Raw genomic sequence first — 18246 nt, forward strand, 5'->3', positions numbered from 1 at the left:
TGTTAGTTGAAACTGAACGAGATGAAGGAGCTGAATGGGAGAATTTAGCTGCAATTTAAAGGCTGTATGTGCATGTATGTATAGCTGATGGTAACTTCATTAATTTCTCACTTGCATAGCTGAGTTTCATAGACTAGAGTCTAAATAAAACAACTGGCTTTGGTTTTGTTAGTCAAACAGGTATGAAATGTAATGCTGTTTATATTGTGCAGGAATATTTGGCTGACTGACAGATGTACATTTTTTCCTGGGAAAGCTGATCACTTGCTGCATAGTAAAATATTCAGTGTGTTTTCCCTTATACTTTGATTTTCATTATTGTAATTTCTTTACACAGTGATATATCCAGGATGTCCAGGAATTGTTCTCTTCTAATATTAAAGCAATATTAATTGGCTTTAGGATGAAAACTTTACATATTGATAGGAAGAAATATGCTTACCAAAATAATACTTCTAGCTCAAGAAGTAAGTGTTTCTTTTTTTGGAATGAAATCTCAAGAAGCAGAAGAGCTGAAGAGATTATTCATGGACATAATGTGTTTTCCATCTATGCTTCAGAAATGCCTGCAAAACTTGTGACAGGCAGTGCTAAATTAACAGCTGTTTGCAATGTTTTTCCTGATCATAGCTCAGAAAGCAACTGATAGTAAATTAACTTCTCAAGCTGGGGGAGACTCTCCCTGTTGATAAACAAACATATGCTTTGGTCAAGTTATTTTATTTCCCCGTTATTCAAAGGTTATTTATCTGTGAAATCAGCCATCTTTTTGAAAGGAAATCTACCGATAATCTGTGAATAATAATAATAAAAAGTATTAACTTAGTCTTAAAGTGGTAAGAGGAACTTTTAAGAGATGTACCAGTATTTTATTAGAAATAAATCTCTTAAATGGCTTCACTTATTTTAATTTCAATTAACAAGTTTGTTTCTGATTTTCTTTGTTATTTCAAATGCATGAGTTCTGTAGCTCTATTCAAAAGACTTACCTAAAACAGTTAATTCTATTTAAATTAATTTTCCAAATCATGGTCCTGCTCCAGAAAAAACTGGGTTCATTACTCTTAATACTGTGTTTAAACTCATAGTCTCCAAGATTATTTTTATTGTACCTTGAAAAAGCTGGTGGTTAGTAGCTGCATCAAAAGATTTCTGTCAAAAGGTTTCTCATAGCTGTATTAAAACTGAGGAACCCTGCTTAAGATTGAGAGGTTTGTTTATTTTTGTTTATCTGTCTTTGTTACTGTTGCTGAAGTCTGCAGGTACTTACATGGAAATGAAGTCATAGTCGCTGCTTGACTTCAGATCTGTATGAGACACTTGTATAGAGAATGGTTCTGTGTAGAATCATCTTGCAGTTCTAAGAATGGGCAAAATTATGGTACACAAATACCATATGGATAGAATACTTCCTTATGTAAGGAACTTGTTTAGATAGTGATTGCCCACTTGAGAGGGTATTTCAGTACAAGACTGTTAACCTGGAACTGAGTCCAACTTTGCTGATGATCATCACTATGCAAGTAATTCATAGCCCTGTTTAAAATTGGTTTATTGAATTGATAAGTAGGAGGGTAGTAATGTGTTTTTTATCTTAAGTGTGAAAACTTTATTGTGTCAGTAGCAGTATTTAACCATTGTACATTTTCAATTTAGAAAAGGCATAAAGCTGATAATGCAGTGAACAAGAAACAAACACAAGGTAGGAAATGTTTTTCAGTCTACTAATTGTGGTTTGGGAGGGGTTGCTTTTTGAATGTTTTGCAAGTGGCAGCAATGTAATCTGAACTGTTGACAGGTAACGGAGCAGGAAATTGCTTATGCAGTTTACTTAAATCCGAACAGTTGAAATTATGATTTGCAGTCACATAAGCCCCAGAAAATGGAATAGGTTCTAGATTAAGTTTATGAGGTTCCTAAGAAACTTTTAACATAAAAGTGATGCTTGTTAAAAGATCAAAATCAATGCTGTATTTATTGGGCCTAGATTATAATGAAAAGTCTGTACATTTCTAAGCGCACAACCAGGAAATCTTGAATAATTTGATTCTCAAAAACTCTGCAGTTGGAAGGAGAAGTTGTAAAATGGAACTATCTTTCTATGCTGCTTTAGAAGTCTGAATAAAAATGGAGTTTTTTGGCTTTTGTGTTTTGTTTTTGTTTTTTTCAAATACAAAATCCATGTTATGGTTTGGTTAGAGAAAAACCAAAACTTTGCAATGTGATTTATTTTTTTTTTAATTTTGAAGGCAGAAAAGAAGTAGTATTAAATCAGAGAATTATTTTAGCTCAGAAAGTCAGAGATGTTAGCTAATGTGTCCTAAATGCACTTGTCAGGTAGGAAGTCCCAAGTTTAAGTTCTTACCTTGCTGTTCTTTAACTTTTCATATCACCTGTTCTGAAGTAGGCCTCTTCTGATAGAGCTCATCCTTTTTGTATATAATCAGGAGGAGGAATGAGCGTTGTATTAACTTAATTGCAAAAAATATGAAAAATACCACAAAGAGGACATCCTTACATGTACTCTCTGTTAAATAAATAATAAACATAACTTAAAGTTTTTTAGGGAGAGATGTAGTCATTGAATGAACATAATCAGAATTTATTATCACTGCTCATCACTGTATTTAAAAAAAAATAAATAATAATTTTAAGGCCTGCCTAAATCATACATAAATCTGAAAGTTTACTGTAAAACGTGTGGGGAACAGAGAGGGGAAGAAAACTTATTAATCCACTGACCATGTAGCTCAGTAGGACGTAAGGAGATACTAGGTCAGGGAGACAAATCTGTTGACTGAGAGCTCTAGGAATAGAGTTCTCCAGAGAACAAGCCTGGAGAAACAGACAACCTCTTATTTATACATAAAAACCAAAGGAAAGCTTAATGTAGACATCCGAAATTCTTTAATCAAGCATTGATAGTTTTCGAGATTGCAATCAACAGGTTTAGGTAGCAGTGAATGTTGAAGTGTGTCACCATTTTTATTTATTTATTTATTTTGACCAGAGTGTACAAAGTTTTAAGTTAATGAAAGACTTGTTTTACTGCCTTTCCTACCCCTTCTCCTTGGTTACCTCTCATTAGGCACTTGAACTGTTCCTAAAATTCCTGAATGCTCCATGCATGCAAAAGAGCATCTTGGAAGTTGAAGGTGTAATAAGCATACATAAAGTATTGCTAGCACTGGCATTCTATTCTCTTAAGCTAATGCAGGATTCACATGAGTACACCATCAATCCCAGCATACTTTCAAAACAATGTTTAAATGTATTGTCAAGTGTAGTCTATTGTCAAAGCAATAATTTCAAAGTTAATCAGTATGGTACTCTCTTACTTTTTTTTTAATCTATGAAATGTAGTGATATGCATAATATGTTATGTTTCCAGATCCACCTTTGGCTGTCTTTTAAACATGCAAAATTATTAATGCAATGACACGTTCATGGATAGATTCAGTATATGGGTCTCTCCTCGTTGGTCTGTACCATAAAGACCATCTGCATCTCAGTTAGCCTTAATTGATTCTCAAACCTTGTAAAATGTTCAGACTGACTTTGAAATAAGGGTCTATGGTACAAAAACTGTTAAACAGAATATGTGCTGTATAATTGAAATTCTCTACCTGAATTTATAGAAACAGGGAATGGTGTGAAATGTTGTGTAGGAGACTGTGTCTGTGTGGCTTTTCATAAGGAATCTGACAGATACCTGTATACTGCAGTTAGATTGTACTTTGTTCTTTCTTTGTTCTTTTTCCTTTTAGTGCTACGTAACGGTGCATGGGAGATTGTCCACTGGGAAAAGGTGTGTGTTTATGTTGATGACTTTTAGAGCATGATGCAGGTTTAATATTTGCTTTAGTTCTCCAAATAATTGTCCTTGGTAAGAATTAACTGGTATGATGAGATATATATAATCTTCGTATTTTAATTTTTTTCTTAATACTTGTCTCTTAAAAGGTACTTTTAAGTCTATTCAGTGGCGTAGGTCAGGCAAAAATGCCATTGAAAGGTGGGCTTTAAGTTCAGTGAAAAATAACTTGAATAATATGATGATCCAAAGCAGTTTATGATTCTGTGATTGACTTGGTAGTATTTACATATGGCAAAATTATACAGTTACTTGTATTATTTGGTGTGCTGAGGCAGGAACTTCTTTCTGGAAGTCACTAATTTCCTGTATTTTCTGATTTCTTTGGCTTAAACCGTAAGAGCTTTAAAGACTGTTATGGAATAGTTAGGGAGGGACTGTTCATGTACTAGATGTTATGGCATCCATCTAGTCCCTTAATTTTATTGGTTTCCATACCTGAAAGTTTGAATAAAATTTCACCCTCAGGAATTTGTAGGCAAGGTTCAGATGAAATTGCTGTATACATCTGGAGAAGCAAGGATAAGTTGTATAGTGTGATGGAACAATCTGTAATCTCAGAGAGCATTAATTCTTTAACTTAACTTTAGTATTCAGAAAATATTTTACAGTAAGTAGCAAAACTAAAGAACTGCATAAAGACAGTCAGGATTAGGCATACTAAAGAATAGATTTCAAAGAATTCCAGTGACCTTTGAGTACCTAATACATATAGGCCTCTCTTAAGTGTGAGTTTTTAACAATCTTTCTAGCAAATCAGCAGGTAAATATTTACTATGCTTAAGAGAAAGGGTAACATATTTTGTTTGAGACAATTAACCAATTCCCAGTTTTCTTTCAGGTAGATGTTGGAGATATAGTTATAATAAAAGGCAAAGAGTATATACCTGCTGACACTGTACTGCTCTCATCAAGGTAGAGATGCCCACTGATGCTTATAGTGTAGAGGCTGGTTTCTCTACCCTGCATTTATTTATTTATTTATGTGTGATTGCTCCAAGGAAATAAGGAATAAACAAAAATGCTGCTATTCTGAAGTGTAGTCTTTCGTTCATTTGAGCATTTTTCGTTTCAGGCCATGTTTCTTTAAACTGTGACAGTTGCAGTCTTAAAATTACACTGGCATTCAAGTTACCCCTAGGAAAAAAACGTTAGTATGTTGTTTTGTTGTTGGATATAATACAAAAAAAAGCTGATTCTCTGAAAACTGGACTTCAAGTGCTGTATTTAACGGGATTGGCCTTTTGATATGTACTTAACAAATTTCATCCTATAAATAACTCAAAATTGATTTATTACAGGGAACAAAAATGTTTTTAATGGATATAGTCACTATTTTGGAAGCTGAATCAGCAAAAACAAACAAACAAACAAAACAACAAAAAGAAACAAAACATGAAATGTGACATATGGAATTAGCACTAGCTTAGCGAGCTGAACATTCATTTAATTTTCATATATATATGTTATGAATAACTTAAGCACTGAAAGCAAGACTTAATTTATAGCATGTAATGCTGTTACTCTTTACATTGACAATCAGAGGTTGTTTATCATCATTTCCTTGGACAGTTTTTTTTAAGAAATCCACATCTTACGTGGAAGATGCACATTTTTCAACATTTATTTGATCAGGTCAATAGAGAACATATTCTAAGAGGTTTTTTAAACAAAGATTATTTTTAAATGATCCATTATATTTTTATATATGACTTTGTTTAAACACAGTTTCCATATTCTTTTCTGGTACAGACAAAAGCATTATTGTAATGTGTATTATTATGGATTAGATATAAACCCTCTATGATCCCACTGAAGCTCATGAATCCACTCATACATACAATTAATAAGCTTAGGCCCTTATGTGTTTCTGCATCAGACTGCTGTAGACTGGTACCTTGTTTATTACATCTTCTATTATATCTCAAAACCAATTATAACTTCTTCTAAAACTCTTCCATTAAATTATTACCAAATGTAAAGTAGTTGCCAGATAATACTGTAAATTTTGCCCACAGTCTGTCTTCAGTACTAATGTTTGTGATAACCTCAGCTGTTTTTGTACTGAGAATCCTCTATAAACCTTTTACTGCTGCTCTTCAAGAAGCGTTTATAAATTTTATTGGTGCTTTTCCACCAACATCTTCATAGGCAATACACCATGCAGCAAAAACTGTTAGAACTGTTAGAACTGTTGGCTAAGTAATAGCTTATAACCCTTGTGTTTCTCAAGGAAAACTGATTACATCCTCTCAGAGCAGCTTCTTTATAATCTTCCTAAACAAGCTCCTAAATTTGAGCCTTTGTCTTCACTCTTTTGTCCTTTTAGATCTGGAGGACACTTGGATTGCAGTGTTCTCTAATTGTAGTTTATACACAGGAAAATGCCAACTGCCTGCATAGCCTTCTTTCTGAGCCCTGTGACCCCCTAAAGGAATCCTACATCATGTGTCAATAAATTGCAGTCATAGTCAGGTATTACTGGACTTAACCAAAACATGACCTCTTGGTTTAACATCATTTTGCTGCCCTTGTTAGAACAAGCTGCCCTAACTATGGTCATTACTCACCTTGAGTTTTCTTGTCAGGTTTTCTTCTAGAATGCACTTTGCAAATGGGTCTCTGAATCGTGATGGCTTTTCTGAGCCCAGAGCAGGCATTTCTTCCAGCTAGAATTTCCTTACTTGTTTTATTATTGGGGTCCTGTTGTAGCCTTCCTTCCAGGAAAGAATCCTGTGCTACTACATCACCCTTAATTCTACCAGCATGTGCTCTCCTATTCCACCTCTCATTCTCAAGTACCCATGCATTGTCCAGTAAGACTTACCAGCTGTTTATTGATGCCCAATTACATTTTAGGTTTCCATAGGAATGTAAGTCTGTGGGCCTGGTTTTAATTCAAAAGAGTAATATTTTACTCTTTTTACCAACAGTAGCAGTTTCCAGAGAGTAAGATCATCTTCATTATTTTTGGAAACTATACAGTAGTGGAAGGGGACAGACCTTTGAGATTTGATTCTCTTTGCTTCTTGCTAGTTCAGTGTAAACTGAAATTTACAAAGCTGAAACAAAGAAAATATAACAAAGTTCCTTTCGCCTGACTTTTCAGAAAAGTTGGTGGAAAATCTTTTTTTTGTGGCCTTTTTTTTTTATAATTGAGTTGCTAGAAACTTCTTCAGCTGAGAAATAAGCATAACAGCTTTTTTGTTTTTACTATACAATAAAACAGTCCATTTGAGTAAAAATTAAAATATTATAGCTTTTCTTTTTGACCTGATTAAAATAGATTTTGAAAAAAATTGTCATCAGGCATTTTAATTAACATGTATTGTTTGTATAATAATTTCAAATTCTGTCTTTTTGTCTTTGTCTATTTCTTTTGTTTTGTTTTTTTTCCTCTGTCACTTATTTTTCTGTTCTAATCATTTTCAAACTGGGATGTGTAGGTTGCAGTAGGGGAAGTAGTGAAAGTGACCAATGGGGAACATCTCCCAGCTGATCTCATCAGTCTGTCATCAAGGTTAGAATAAACTAGTTGCACAGGATATGTGTATGTGGGTCCTCATATACCAAATATGAAGAACACTGCCATGCTGATAGTCTTTGCTTTGCTGTTCACCTCTCTGACAAAACCCACACATTTATAAAATAGAAAGGGTTTGGATGGTAAAAGAACAGATCATTAAAGTGTAAATACATTATAACACTCCAAGAAATGAAAATTTGCTTCAGTTCTCTTTGTTTTTACACTATCCCCATTAAATTTTATCAGACAAGTTGCCATCAAATAAACGCATTATAACATCAGGATAAGTTTGATTCTGTAGAGCAAATTAAGAAGAATATACATCTTTATACCAACCCAGTATTTTCAGCAAAGAATAGTTAATTGTTGGTAGGACTGGTAGAGGACCCTCTGCACAAACTTGGATGTTGTGCAATCTCTGCTGCATGCGATGGCAAAAGCAGCACTGTTCTTGTGTATTGTGACAAAATGCATGTTTCTTAGACAAGTCAGCATTATGCTGTTGTCTGCACTGTTACTGCACTTTATTTTTCCCTAACAAATCAATGGGCCTGCCTTGATCTAACTGTAACTTACTTTGGAGGTCACTGCTGTCTGCTACAGTAATTTCAATTAAGCATGTGTCTCACTTGAAATGTCTTTGCTGCCTTAGTCTGTTTTAAAAGTGCTTCTCAAAAATATAGTTTGGTTTTTTTTATTAACTAATAAAAATTTTGGAACTGTAATAACATCTTATACAGAAGATTCCATCCAAACAATCTAAATAGAACTAAGTACATTTTTAGAAAAGTTTGCCAAGAAAAAAATGCTAGCTTGAAAGCAATTAGTGATACTGATTTATCACATTTTAATGTTTTTGCTTTACAAAAATGTGTTTAGAATAACTTACTTTATCCTGCAAATGTTCTAAAACTAAGTCACTTATCAGTAGCCACTGATGCATTAAGAAAGAATATTTTTAAATACACTTGATGATTGAATTTCATGCTAGAAATGAGGTATTAGAAGATTTAAAATGCTGTAGAGAATAAACCTTTACTCTTTTTAAGTTGTAAATGGTTTTTATGACTCAATTGGTGCTTTACAGGATCAGAACTTCTAGTAGTAGGTGCTCTACTCTCAAGTCCAGAAAATGGGAGCTGACTGGAGTAATTCAGAAATCCTGACTTGTTACACCTGTTTTGTTTACTGTGTACTTTCAGAAAAGTAATTTTGTCCTTTTGTATCTCTGTTTTCCTAGTTAACAGTTCTAGAATGTTTCTAAAATATTTTAAATATAAAATCACTGCTGTGTTACACATCACAAAATGTGTTGAAAAGCTTAAATGCATGAAACAGGTGAACTATTCAAGTATTAACTTTTAATTTCCAAATAAGCTTTATAGATTGCCTAGAGGACATATATTTCAAAAACTATATTATGTTATCCATAATTTACATGTTTTTCATAAGAAAATCCTTCACAAGAAAGCTTCTGACTGTAGTAGTAGGCACTACGTATGCACTACACTTACGCCTATATATTTATTAATCTCCTAAAAGCATAGAAAACTTCTGCTGTGTGTAGCTGTTTTAGCAGTTTTTCATCTAAGAAGATGGCAAACTTTTCTGAAAATGTCGAGTACTGTTGCTTTTTACAGATTTCACCATAAATTATTCTAGTCTGGAAGATATGATAAGAAAAACCTGATTGCACAGATGTTTAATGTTATAGAAAGTTCATAGATTTTGATAATGTAATTTAAAATTAAAGTGTGTTTTTTCCATAGTGAACCTCAGGCTATGTGCTACATTGAAACATCTAACTTAGATGGTGAAACAAACTTAAAAATTCGACAGGTAGGAATTTCATTTTGAGGAATATTGCTAATATTATTTTCATCTATTATTGCTTTTTAAGAATGTATTTTATATGCAATATACATATAAATGCATATTTTAGAAGACTGAAATTTTAATGCTTTCAATAAGAAACTGCAGATTATTGTCATCGTAAAAGTTTGCCCAATTAATCAAGTGTAAGGAATTAATGGTTACTCCTAAGCTATGCATTGTGATTTGTTGTAGGGTTTTTCTTTGGGAAAATAGAAATGTTAGTAGTTTCAGTTTTGGCTTTGTCTTTAGAGGATAGATGAAGGAGGGGCCCTTCTGAAAGAAACCTATAGTGTCAATATTGTTCTTGAGGGGCAGGTAGGGAATAGCAGTTCTTTGAGTGTGTTATTTCTAGGCAGAGACGTTCTTGCTGAGCAGTATGTTGGGTTACAATTCCATCTTCATCATGATGTTTTTAAGATAGCAAAGTGACTTTTTCACTGTCCATAGCATCTAGCAGTGTGACAGTGAAGTCTAGTATTCCCATTTTGCTGTCGTAGGGATTCTGGTTTTCAGGACTTGCACAATCAGATTTATAATGCATAGACTTGTATACTGGAAAGTGGTTTTTTATGTCATGATAAATTAATTTTGTTTACAGGGTTTGCCACTAACTTCAGATATAAAGGACTTGGAAAGCTTGATGGGACTTTCAGGCAGAATTGAATGTGAAAGTCCAAACCGACATCTCTATGACTTTGTTGGAAACATCAGACTGGATGGGCATGGGTATGTAAATCCAAGAAAATCTCCAATCAGTAGATAGCTATATGTTGTTAAGTTCCTTGAGTTAAAATATGAATGATAAGGTTGTCTGTGAAGATTAGATGGGTAAATATTTTTTTCTGATGTATTCTTTATTAGGCTTTATCCTTTTAAAAAACTAGAGGGGTAAAACTTTACTTCTGTTGTCTACAACTTGAGCTTTTATACTGATTGACCTTCAGCAAGCAATAGCTAGTAATAATGCAAGGGAGTGCTAATCAGATTGTAGTAATTCTGAAGTGCCTAGTAACCCACTTCTTAGCCCTCTGATTCCTAGCCTGTTAAATTTCTATTCTAGAAGTTCCATAGAAGTAGTGTCTTGTTTGTTTTCCTTACTGTTGTTTTCTTCTGTTTGTCCTAAGTCTGGAGTGGAGCTGAGTCCATCGCTATATACCTCAAATTCTTCTAATGTGGTAGCTAAAAGATATTTAATACTGTAGCTTACTGAAAGTCCATTTCTGTAAAAATAGACTTTCTCAATGTAGTTGCTATATATATGCTTGTAGAACTGCTTTAGAAATTCTTAAAATGTATAAGTGCTTACCAAATAGTGAAATTTGGAGGCTTCTATGGTTTTAAACTGAATGTGATGCATTAGGAATGTAAAATTCATTACTATATCCAGAATTGTTGTGTCCTTCATTCCCAAAGATTTATAGGATTTCTATTTTATTTGGTAGGCATTTATTTCTCCATAAAGAATATTATTTATGTTTGTTGTGTAGACTGCTATATATATAGTACTAATTATTAAATTCCTTTTTTTTTTTTTTTTAATTTTCCATTTTTATTTACTGATTTCTTACAGATGCATTCCAGGAGTTTTCAGTCGCAAGATTGTGGATCTAATATAATTCCACTGTACTTGTCGTTAAGAAGAGAAAAGCACTTACCTGTAATTCTTCTCTGAAGGTAATTGTTATAATAGATCCACACATACATTCTTCCTCCCTGGCTAAAGGGAAAAGCATATTTTTTTCTTCATAATCTAATTATTTAATTTTAAAATTCTATTTTTAAAAAGGAAGATTGATTGTGCTGATGGCTATTATGCCTCTAGAATATGTAGGAGCATGCCATCTGCTGGTCAAGCAATTTGTCATTTGAGAAATCCAGTACTGGAGTATTTTAAATATAGTTCCTGTGCACTAGGGTAGTTCCAAAAGTGTGGCTCTAATATAATATTTACCTTCAGTGAAAAAGAATTGCAGGTAAGTAACTCTTTTTGGATCCTGATCTTATTTTCAAACTGAAAAATCAGGGATGAGTTCTCTTTCTGCACATTTAGAGGCAGCACGGATTCATCTAACTGATATTTGTTTATCCAGATCTTTAAGACCTTCCTACCGGATTACGTAGATCCAGCAGTTGTGATTTCTGCTTTATCCACTAGCATCTTAACGTTTTTGCAAAAGGAATACAGGATGCTTAAAATGTATCAGCCACTTCCTTCTTCTTTCCCTTTAAGTAACTCATTGGATTGTCATGAAAGTTGTATCTGGTTGACCTTTTCAGTCTTTGTTCCTTCATGGGAGAACAACTCAGAAAAACAAAGGTTCTTTTTTTTTTTTTCTTTGGGATACTCAGTATTCAAGGAGGCAGAACTCCACTACAGTTACATTGCCTTTGGCTAAATCTGTGGAGTAAAAGAGACCAAAAAAGTTTTCTTGGTATATTCAGCCTTTGAGTGAGTTAACTCTTATCTCCAAAGTGTGCAGCCATCTCTTATGCTTGTGAATATACAGAAGCATGTCACTTGGTGGTAGTCAATGAAGACAATTAGTTGGAGAAAGAAGTTCTTTAGCCTGGATAAATTTGAAATTATGATTAGGCAATGGCTGAGAGAATAAGAATGAGAAATTAAAAATAAGGGCAGATACTGGTTATCCAGACCTAAAGTAAATGTTTTCCTGAAGACATTCTTAAGATTATTTTGGATCACAGTGAAGTGTGCTTATTAAGAAGAACATGCTGGAGTGTAAGCTTTCAAATGTGTTTTAGAAATTACTAGCTCTTAATATACATTTGAAAGCCTTGGTGGGAAGGTCTGCTGAAAGGGTATCTACCCATTGAGAACATCCCTTACTGAATACATTCCAGAATGCTGAGGAGTCATTAGTTGTGTAGCATACAAGAAGAATCAGATGACTTTGAGCAGTTTTGAGAAAGCTGAGGCTGGGAAATAGGCTTGAGAGTTTTGTCAAGTCATTGCACCATCACCTCATTAGAACATGGAGTAAGACCACATCAGTAGCATGACACGTGGTACATCTGGGCTTTCTATGCCCCTGCTTTTTTTGCTGTCTGTTTTCATCTCTCTGGTTTGTGCACCAGTTCTGCTGCAGACAACTTCCACTGCCTGCAATCCGAGTTCTCTTCTGATTGTCTTGCCCATAACAGCCCCTTAAGGGTAAATTTCTGCCCCAAGTTGGAGAAGGGCATCCATTGGAGAGTCAGAGTCCTGATGGGGAAAAAAAAGAATAAATTAATTCTGCAATAGAAAGGGCTGTACTGCATACTCTTCACAGATTTTAAGAAGGGAAAACAAAGAGGAAGATGAGGAAGTGGCAGGAAGAGTCTTAGAACTCGCCTGAAGAATTAAACATGGAATTAAGAATTTAAAATAGAAGGTTTTTAATTCTACCTTCCTAGACTCTCGGGTGTTAAAAGAAGAGACAAAGTTTTTTGGTATTCCAGAGAAGGTCCAAAGGTTTCCGATTTATCTGCAAAGGTCTTGCATTTAACAAGAGAAAATTATTTTTCTTTCATCTTCTGTGACATTCATGTTAGTGCTAATATGCTAAAAATAAGAAATTATTCTTGGAATGACATGTAAGCCCTTTCTTAACTGACATCTTCTACCTGTTTTGCTGATGGATGTTCCAGAGGTCTTAGAATGATTCTGATTAAGGAATCCGAATAAGTAAATGTAAGTGCAGAAGCAATCTTAGATAGCAACAGGAGTCTTTCTTAATGGTTGTTGTGTAATTCAAACCCCAGCAGTTCCTTTCATACTTGAAAGGACATTTATTGTCTTAATTTTGATAAGAGCACATCTCAAATACAAGCAGTACAGTTCGGATTTAGAAAGCAAATAAATCTCAGTATGTTTTATATTTCAGTTTTATTTTCCAACTCCTTATGATGAAGCACCTGAACTTGGATGTTATTTTCCATGGCAATATCTTTGAACATTTCAGTTGCTGAAACATACTTAGTTGGTGGAGAGAATGATTCCTGAAACAATCAGCATGTTCTGTGCTATTTTCTTGGAAAGTAAGCAGACTAAGTTGTAGTGGAATGGTGTTTGTTAGTTGTTTGGTTTTTATGGAAAAGCACTTGAATATTTTTCAAGATTAACTTTTTCTTTCCTAGTTTGTGCAAGAACTGGTTAAAAAAACTTGAATTGCCACTGTTTTTTTTTTTAGGGGAGAAGGAATATGTTGTGCGCTCTTTGAATCTTAAAGGCTTGTGTGTAAGAGGAGGGAAAGAACATGGTGATCTAGAATAAATTCTTACCTGAAACTTGCTTGCCAAGACTGACCTTATGCTTTATTACATGAAGTGTGCTACCAAAAATTTTACCAGATACCATGGCTTCGGCAGGCTCTTTATAGGTTATGTATTGGAGAGATAATTGCTGTCATTAAGCATTTTATTTGTGATTAATAACGTTGGTTTCAAACAACTTCAGAAATGGTTTTAGGTAAGAGCACCAAACACTAGAGCACTACTGACAAGTCTGAACAGCTAGATCATATTTATAGAAAGAAAAGTGCCAAAATATGTGTTGTTTGTCCCCAGAAAAGAGTAATAATTATATGAAGTGGTTATATTTTAAGAAAAGCCTATGCTACAGTGTATAAATGAAGTCAACTGACTGAATTTAAGATAGTTAAATGTTACCAACATATTTTGAGGTTTTGTTGTGCATTTACACAGTGCAGTTCTATAATAACAAAAGTAAGTTAACCTAGTTTTGCAATTAAAAGATTATGCAGGAAACTTTGTGAATCAGGTTCATAAAGGATATTTATTTCAGAGGAAGAGTGGATTATGTTGAGATTTCAGAAAATTATTTTGTGAGAAAATTGCTTTTTAAAAGCATTTGAGTTTCTACATGCAGTTAAGACAAAGCTTTATAATCATAAGTTACAGGAAAATTAACCTTTGTTAGTTTCAGTATACGTTCTTAGTTACTGGATCTTTAGATTCTACAGTCAAGATTTAGTAGGATTATTTTTGCAAACCTAATTTTTTTTTTACTTTTCACTGTCAAGTTTCCTTTCTGTCAACACACCCAAAAACTTGATGAAAATTGGGTTCCTGGCGTATTTACAGTAATAATCTAAATTTTGAGAAATTAGTTTTAACAATTGCTGGTTGTGTTTTATTAATTTACATGGATTGTTTTAATCCTAAAAATATAAAACTCATTCCTTTTAGAACTGTTCCACTGGGATCTGATCAGATTCTTCTACGAGGAGCTCAGTTGAGAAATACTCAGTGGGTTCATGGGATAGTTGTCTATACAGGACATGACACAAAACTTATGCAGGTTTGTCATTTGGATTTTTTCCAAATTATCTGTTTTGTTGCCTTGTTATACCATCACACAGCACAGAAAATCCTTTCAGAAAAGATGGCTAGATTCAATATAGTAGTTACAATGTTATTAATAGAGCGTATTCTATTCTATTCTATTCTATTCTATTCTATTCTATTCTATTCTATTCTATTCTATTCTATTCTATTCTATTCTATTCTATTCTATTCTATTCTATTCTATTCTATTCTGTTCTATTCTATTCTATTCTATTCTATTTTGTAACTTGTTTTTTGAAAACTATTTTATTAGCATTATAGTTTGCCTGTTCATCTTCTTTTATTTTTGACTGCTCCTAAAACTGTCCTCTTGTGGTGCTTTCTTTTGAGTACAAAGGTAAGCATTCTTGTCAGAAAACAAAGTAAAATTTTATATTCAAAATGAGGAGAGAGGAGAACCATTCTCACATAATGAAAATACTTTTCCTAGTGCTGTTTGAATTACCAAATTGAGATGCATTTGTTGAGAAAAAAAGAATGCTTTCAAATTGGTCATGCATGTCTTCTTTATTGCTTTTCTGATTTGTAGAACAGTTATTTGGAGAAGCTTGATTGTGTTAGCAATGGTCTTCCATAGCACTGATAGGTATATACACATTCATTTTTAATGTTTAGTCTTAGCTGTTGCTGTTATGAGTGTTCTGTGTGAATGTTTAAACTGCTTGTGACACAAATCTAAAGCCCTGATTCATGGACTTATAAGATGGTTTGGGGTTTTTTTCGCTATTTATAATAATGATGGATTTGGGAGAATATTTAGAAAAGGGTGCAGTAATGTGTAATTTGAAAAGTGAATGTGTGGGTATGTACCTGTTCTAATATTTAATAGCCCATGTTGTTTCTCTTTTGCAGAATTCAACAAGTCCACCTCTTAAAATGTCTAATGTGGAACGAATTACGAATATTCAGATTTTAATACTGTTCTGCATCCTTATTGCCATGTCTTTGATCTGCTCTATTGGTTCAGCTATATGGAATCGAAGGCATACTGGAAGAGACTGGTATATTGATCTAAACTGTAAGATGTAAAATAATATATTCGTATTTTAGTGTACAGTTGTCTTTCATTTTTGGGAAGAAGGATTGTCATAGTCCTGTACACAGTGTGCGTTTTGTCAGTCTTTTTTTATTGGTTGTTGACTAAAGTTATTAGGCCAGGTGTGTCACAGCAAGTATAACATTTACTTTACTGCGCCATCTGAGCTTTGGCTAATTTCAGTAAGGAGAGCTTGGTTTGCCTCTGTGTCTCTGCAGCTTAGTAAGGTCTGTATCAGCATTCCACTGGCATAAACTTTCAACTTTCTAGACATCAGTCTAAAGCCATTTTCAGGTATTACTGATGGATTGAATTTAAAGCTACAGTGACTTTTCTGAATTTTAAACTCCCTCATCCCAGGACATGATGCTGTGGCGTAATAATTTTTACTAGATGGAGATCTAACTAAACATTGGCTGCCAATGTCAGATCTCATCAGACTGCTCCTAAAGAAGATAAAACTGGCACAAAAGTTCTCATCTAACTTCTAACACTGGGCAGCTGTACTCACGGTGGATGTGAGGCAACATGATGTTATGTGGGACTTCATGGCAGCATGCATAATGTCACCACTGGCATAATTTCATCTTCAATGAAGGAACTAGATTTAAAGGAAGTTTTCATAAATATACGTTGTGATCAATTATTCGCACTTTCAGAATTTGGTATGCTAGGTGTAGAGCCTTCTTTACTGAGGCAGTAGAACAAGAACTAGACTTCCTGCTGCTGAAACAACAGTGTCTTGAATACAAAGCTGTTGAATATAGTCATCAAAGTAGGGATTATGGGGTGATTTTGTCAGTTTTAAAAGGAAAGTTTTAGAATTTTGCTTTGAAGGCACTCTGATAAAGTTTCTTTTGAACAAAACAGCTATCTGCATTTACCATGAACTTATATTTATTGAGAATCTTGCATCTCTTCTTTTTTGATTCTGAGGAAGAAACTTTTTAAAATAAAAAGGAAGAAACTTAACTTTTGAATTTCCATCTCAAGGTAGAAAAAAGTTAAATCAGTACTGGAGTATTGACAGTTTTCAATAATATAAACGTATGGCATTAAATGTGCTTAATAATTCATCATTTTTCATCTGATTCTTCTTTTCAGTGCATTTTTTTTTTCCTGGGAAATGTGGAACTTTTCAGAATGTGATGGTTAGCACAGTAGTCAAGCTGTTACGAAGATTTTTATTTTTTTATTCTTGCAAAAAGGAATATGAAAATAGCAGCCATCATTATTTTGTGTGTTCATCAAGTGATTATCCTTGTCAGTTTATTTTCTGATATATGCCCCATGATTAAATGAAATGGTGTTGGGTTTTGTAAGGTATGTCCCTTAAGCCTGCATTAAGCTCATAGTTGTTCTTGTACCATATACTTTTAATATCTAGGAAGCAATTTATTCCCCTTTCCTTTCAGTTATTCAATTTTTATGTAGTAGTGAAACAGGCAGCAGTAGGTATGAAATTTCATTTAATATTGGTAGTTATTATTAGGACTACCAACATCGTGGTATAGATCCTAGGTCTTTAGACTTGTACTTTATTTGATGCTGGAACTGGTATTAATGAAAGTAACCAAAACCTGTTTTCATGGATGGAGTAACAACCAGATCCACATTCCGTAGGCATTGGAAGCCCATCTGAGGCTGATTTTCTTTGAGAGATCTCTAGACAAATCAAGGAAGCCACATCTTTTACTGCACTGGAGAGTAGACTACTATTTCCCAGCCACATCTTCTCCAAGATGCTGCTACTAGACTTATGTAAAACTTTGAAGGGAAAAAGTATAAAGCTTCTTGTTTGTTGTATATGTTAATATTCACATTTCCGGTTCTTTGAGAACTTTAGTTAGCCTCCCTAATTTCATCTCTTGTTTTCAGGTGATGTGAAGTAATCTTTTTCATAGTATTTTGCTTGGACGGGGTGGGGGAATAGGAAGGTATTAGTAGAATATATATATATATTGAAAGGATATCTATATTTAAAGATTAGTCTTTCATAATTTATTACAAATAAACTAGCACATAAATAGGTGATACAGAATTCTCTCTTTAAAAATATAAAACTTTAAAATTAGATCTTAGAATTTGGTTGCTATGTGTAGATATTCCCAGATTATTATCTTAAAATGTAGAAGAGTAAGAAACAGCAGATAAGTTTGCTTTTCAAAAATCAGAGATGGCTAAGATGTCTAAATTTGAACTCCACTTTATAACTAACATCCTTAACTCTTATGAAGGTCGTATTTATAGCCAAACAATATTATAATTAATACTCGTTTCTTTTTAGACACAGAACATTTTTTTTAAAAAGCAGTTAATGCAATATTCTGAATAAACTATATATACATACTTCTAAGTATGATCTCTTAATGTTTTCTGATTTGCTTTGTGTTTTGGCAGATGGTGGAGCAAGCAACTTTGGATTGAATTTTTTGACTTTTATCATTCTCTTCAATAATCTTATTCCAATCAGTTTGTTGGTTACACTTGAAGTCGTTAAATTTATCCAGGCATATTTCATAAATTGGGTAAATATTATTTTTACAATATGCATTTACTTCTAAAATC

The 18246-nt window shown here is 33.5% G+C and overlaps 1 protein-coding gene across 2 annotated transcripts in view; it reads left to right on the plus strand.

Annotated features, from left to right (window-relative positions):
* The window catches only part of ATP8A1 (ATPase, aminophospholipid transporter (APLT), class I, type 8A, member 1), a 97415-nt gene that overhangs the window by 5492 nt on the left and 73677 nt on the right, over window positions 1-18246 (plus strand). The window contains exons 4-11 of one of the 2 annotated variants that reach the window (XM_010006091.1): window positions 1657-1702; window positions 3768-3808; window positions 7321-7394; window positions 9170-9239; window positions 9874-10001; window positions 14484-14595; window positions 15495-15660; window positions 18079-18206. In XM_010006091.1, coding sequence (XP_010004393.1) covers window positions 9183-9239; window positions 9874-10001; window positions 14484-14595; window positions 15495-15660; window positions 18079-18206 — 591 coding nt within the window. In that variant the 5' untranslated portion in view covers window positions 1657-1702; window positions 3768-3808; window positions 7321-7394; window positions 9170-9182. Of the gene's footprint in view, window positions 1-1656; window positions 1703-3767; window positions 3809-4715; window positions 4790-7320; window positions 7395-9169; window positions 9240-9873; window positions 10002-14483; window positions 14596-15494; window positions 15661-18078; window positions 18207-18246 lie in introns of both variants that reach the window. The other variant, XM_010006092.1, reaches the window with a different exon arrangement.

Source organism: Chaetura pelagica, unplaced genomic scaffold (assembly GCF_000747805.2).
Source record: "Chaetura pelagica isolate M959 unplaced genomic scaffold, ChaPel_1.0 scaffold189, whole genome shotgun sequence".
Taxonomy (NCBI): Eukaryota; Metazoa; Chordata; class Aves; order Apodiformes; family Apodidae; genus Chaetura; species Chaetura pelagica.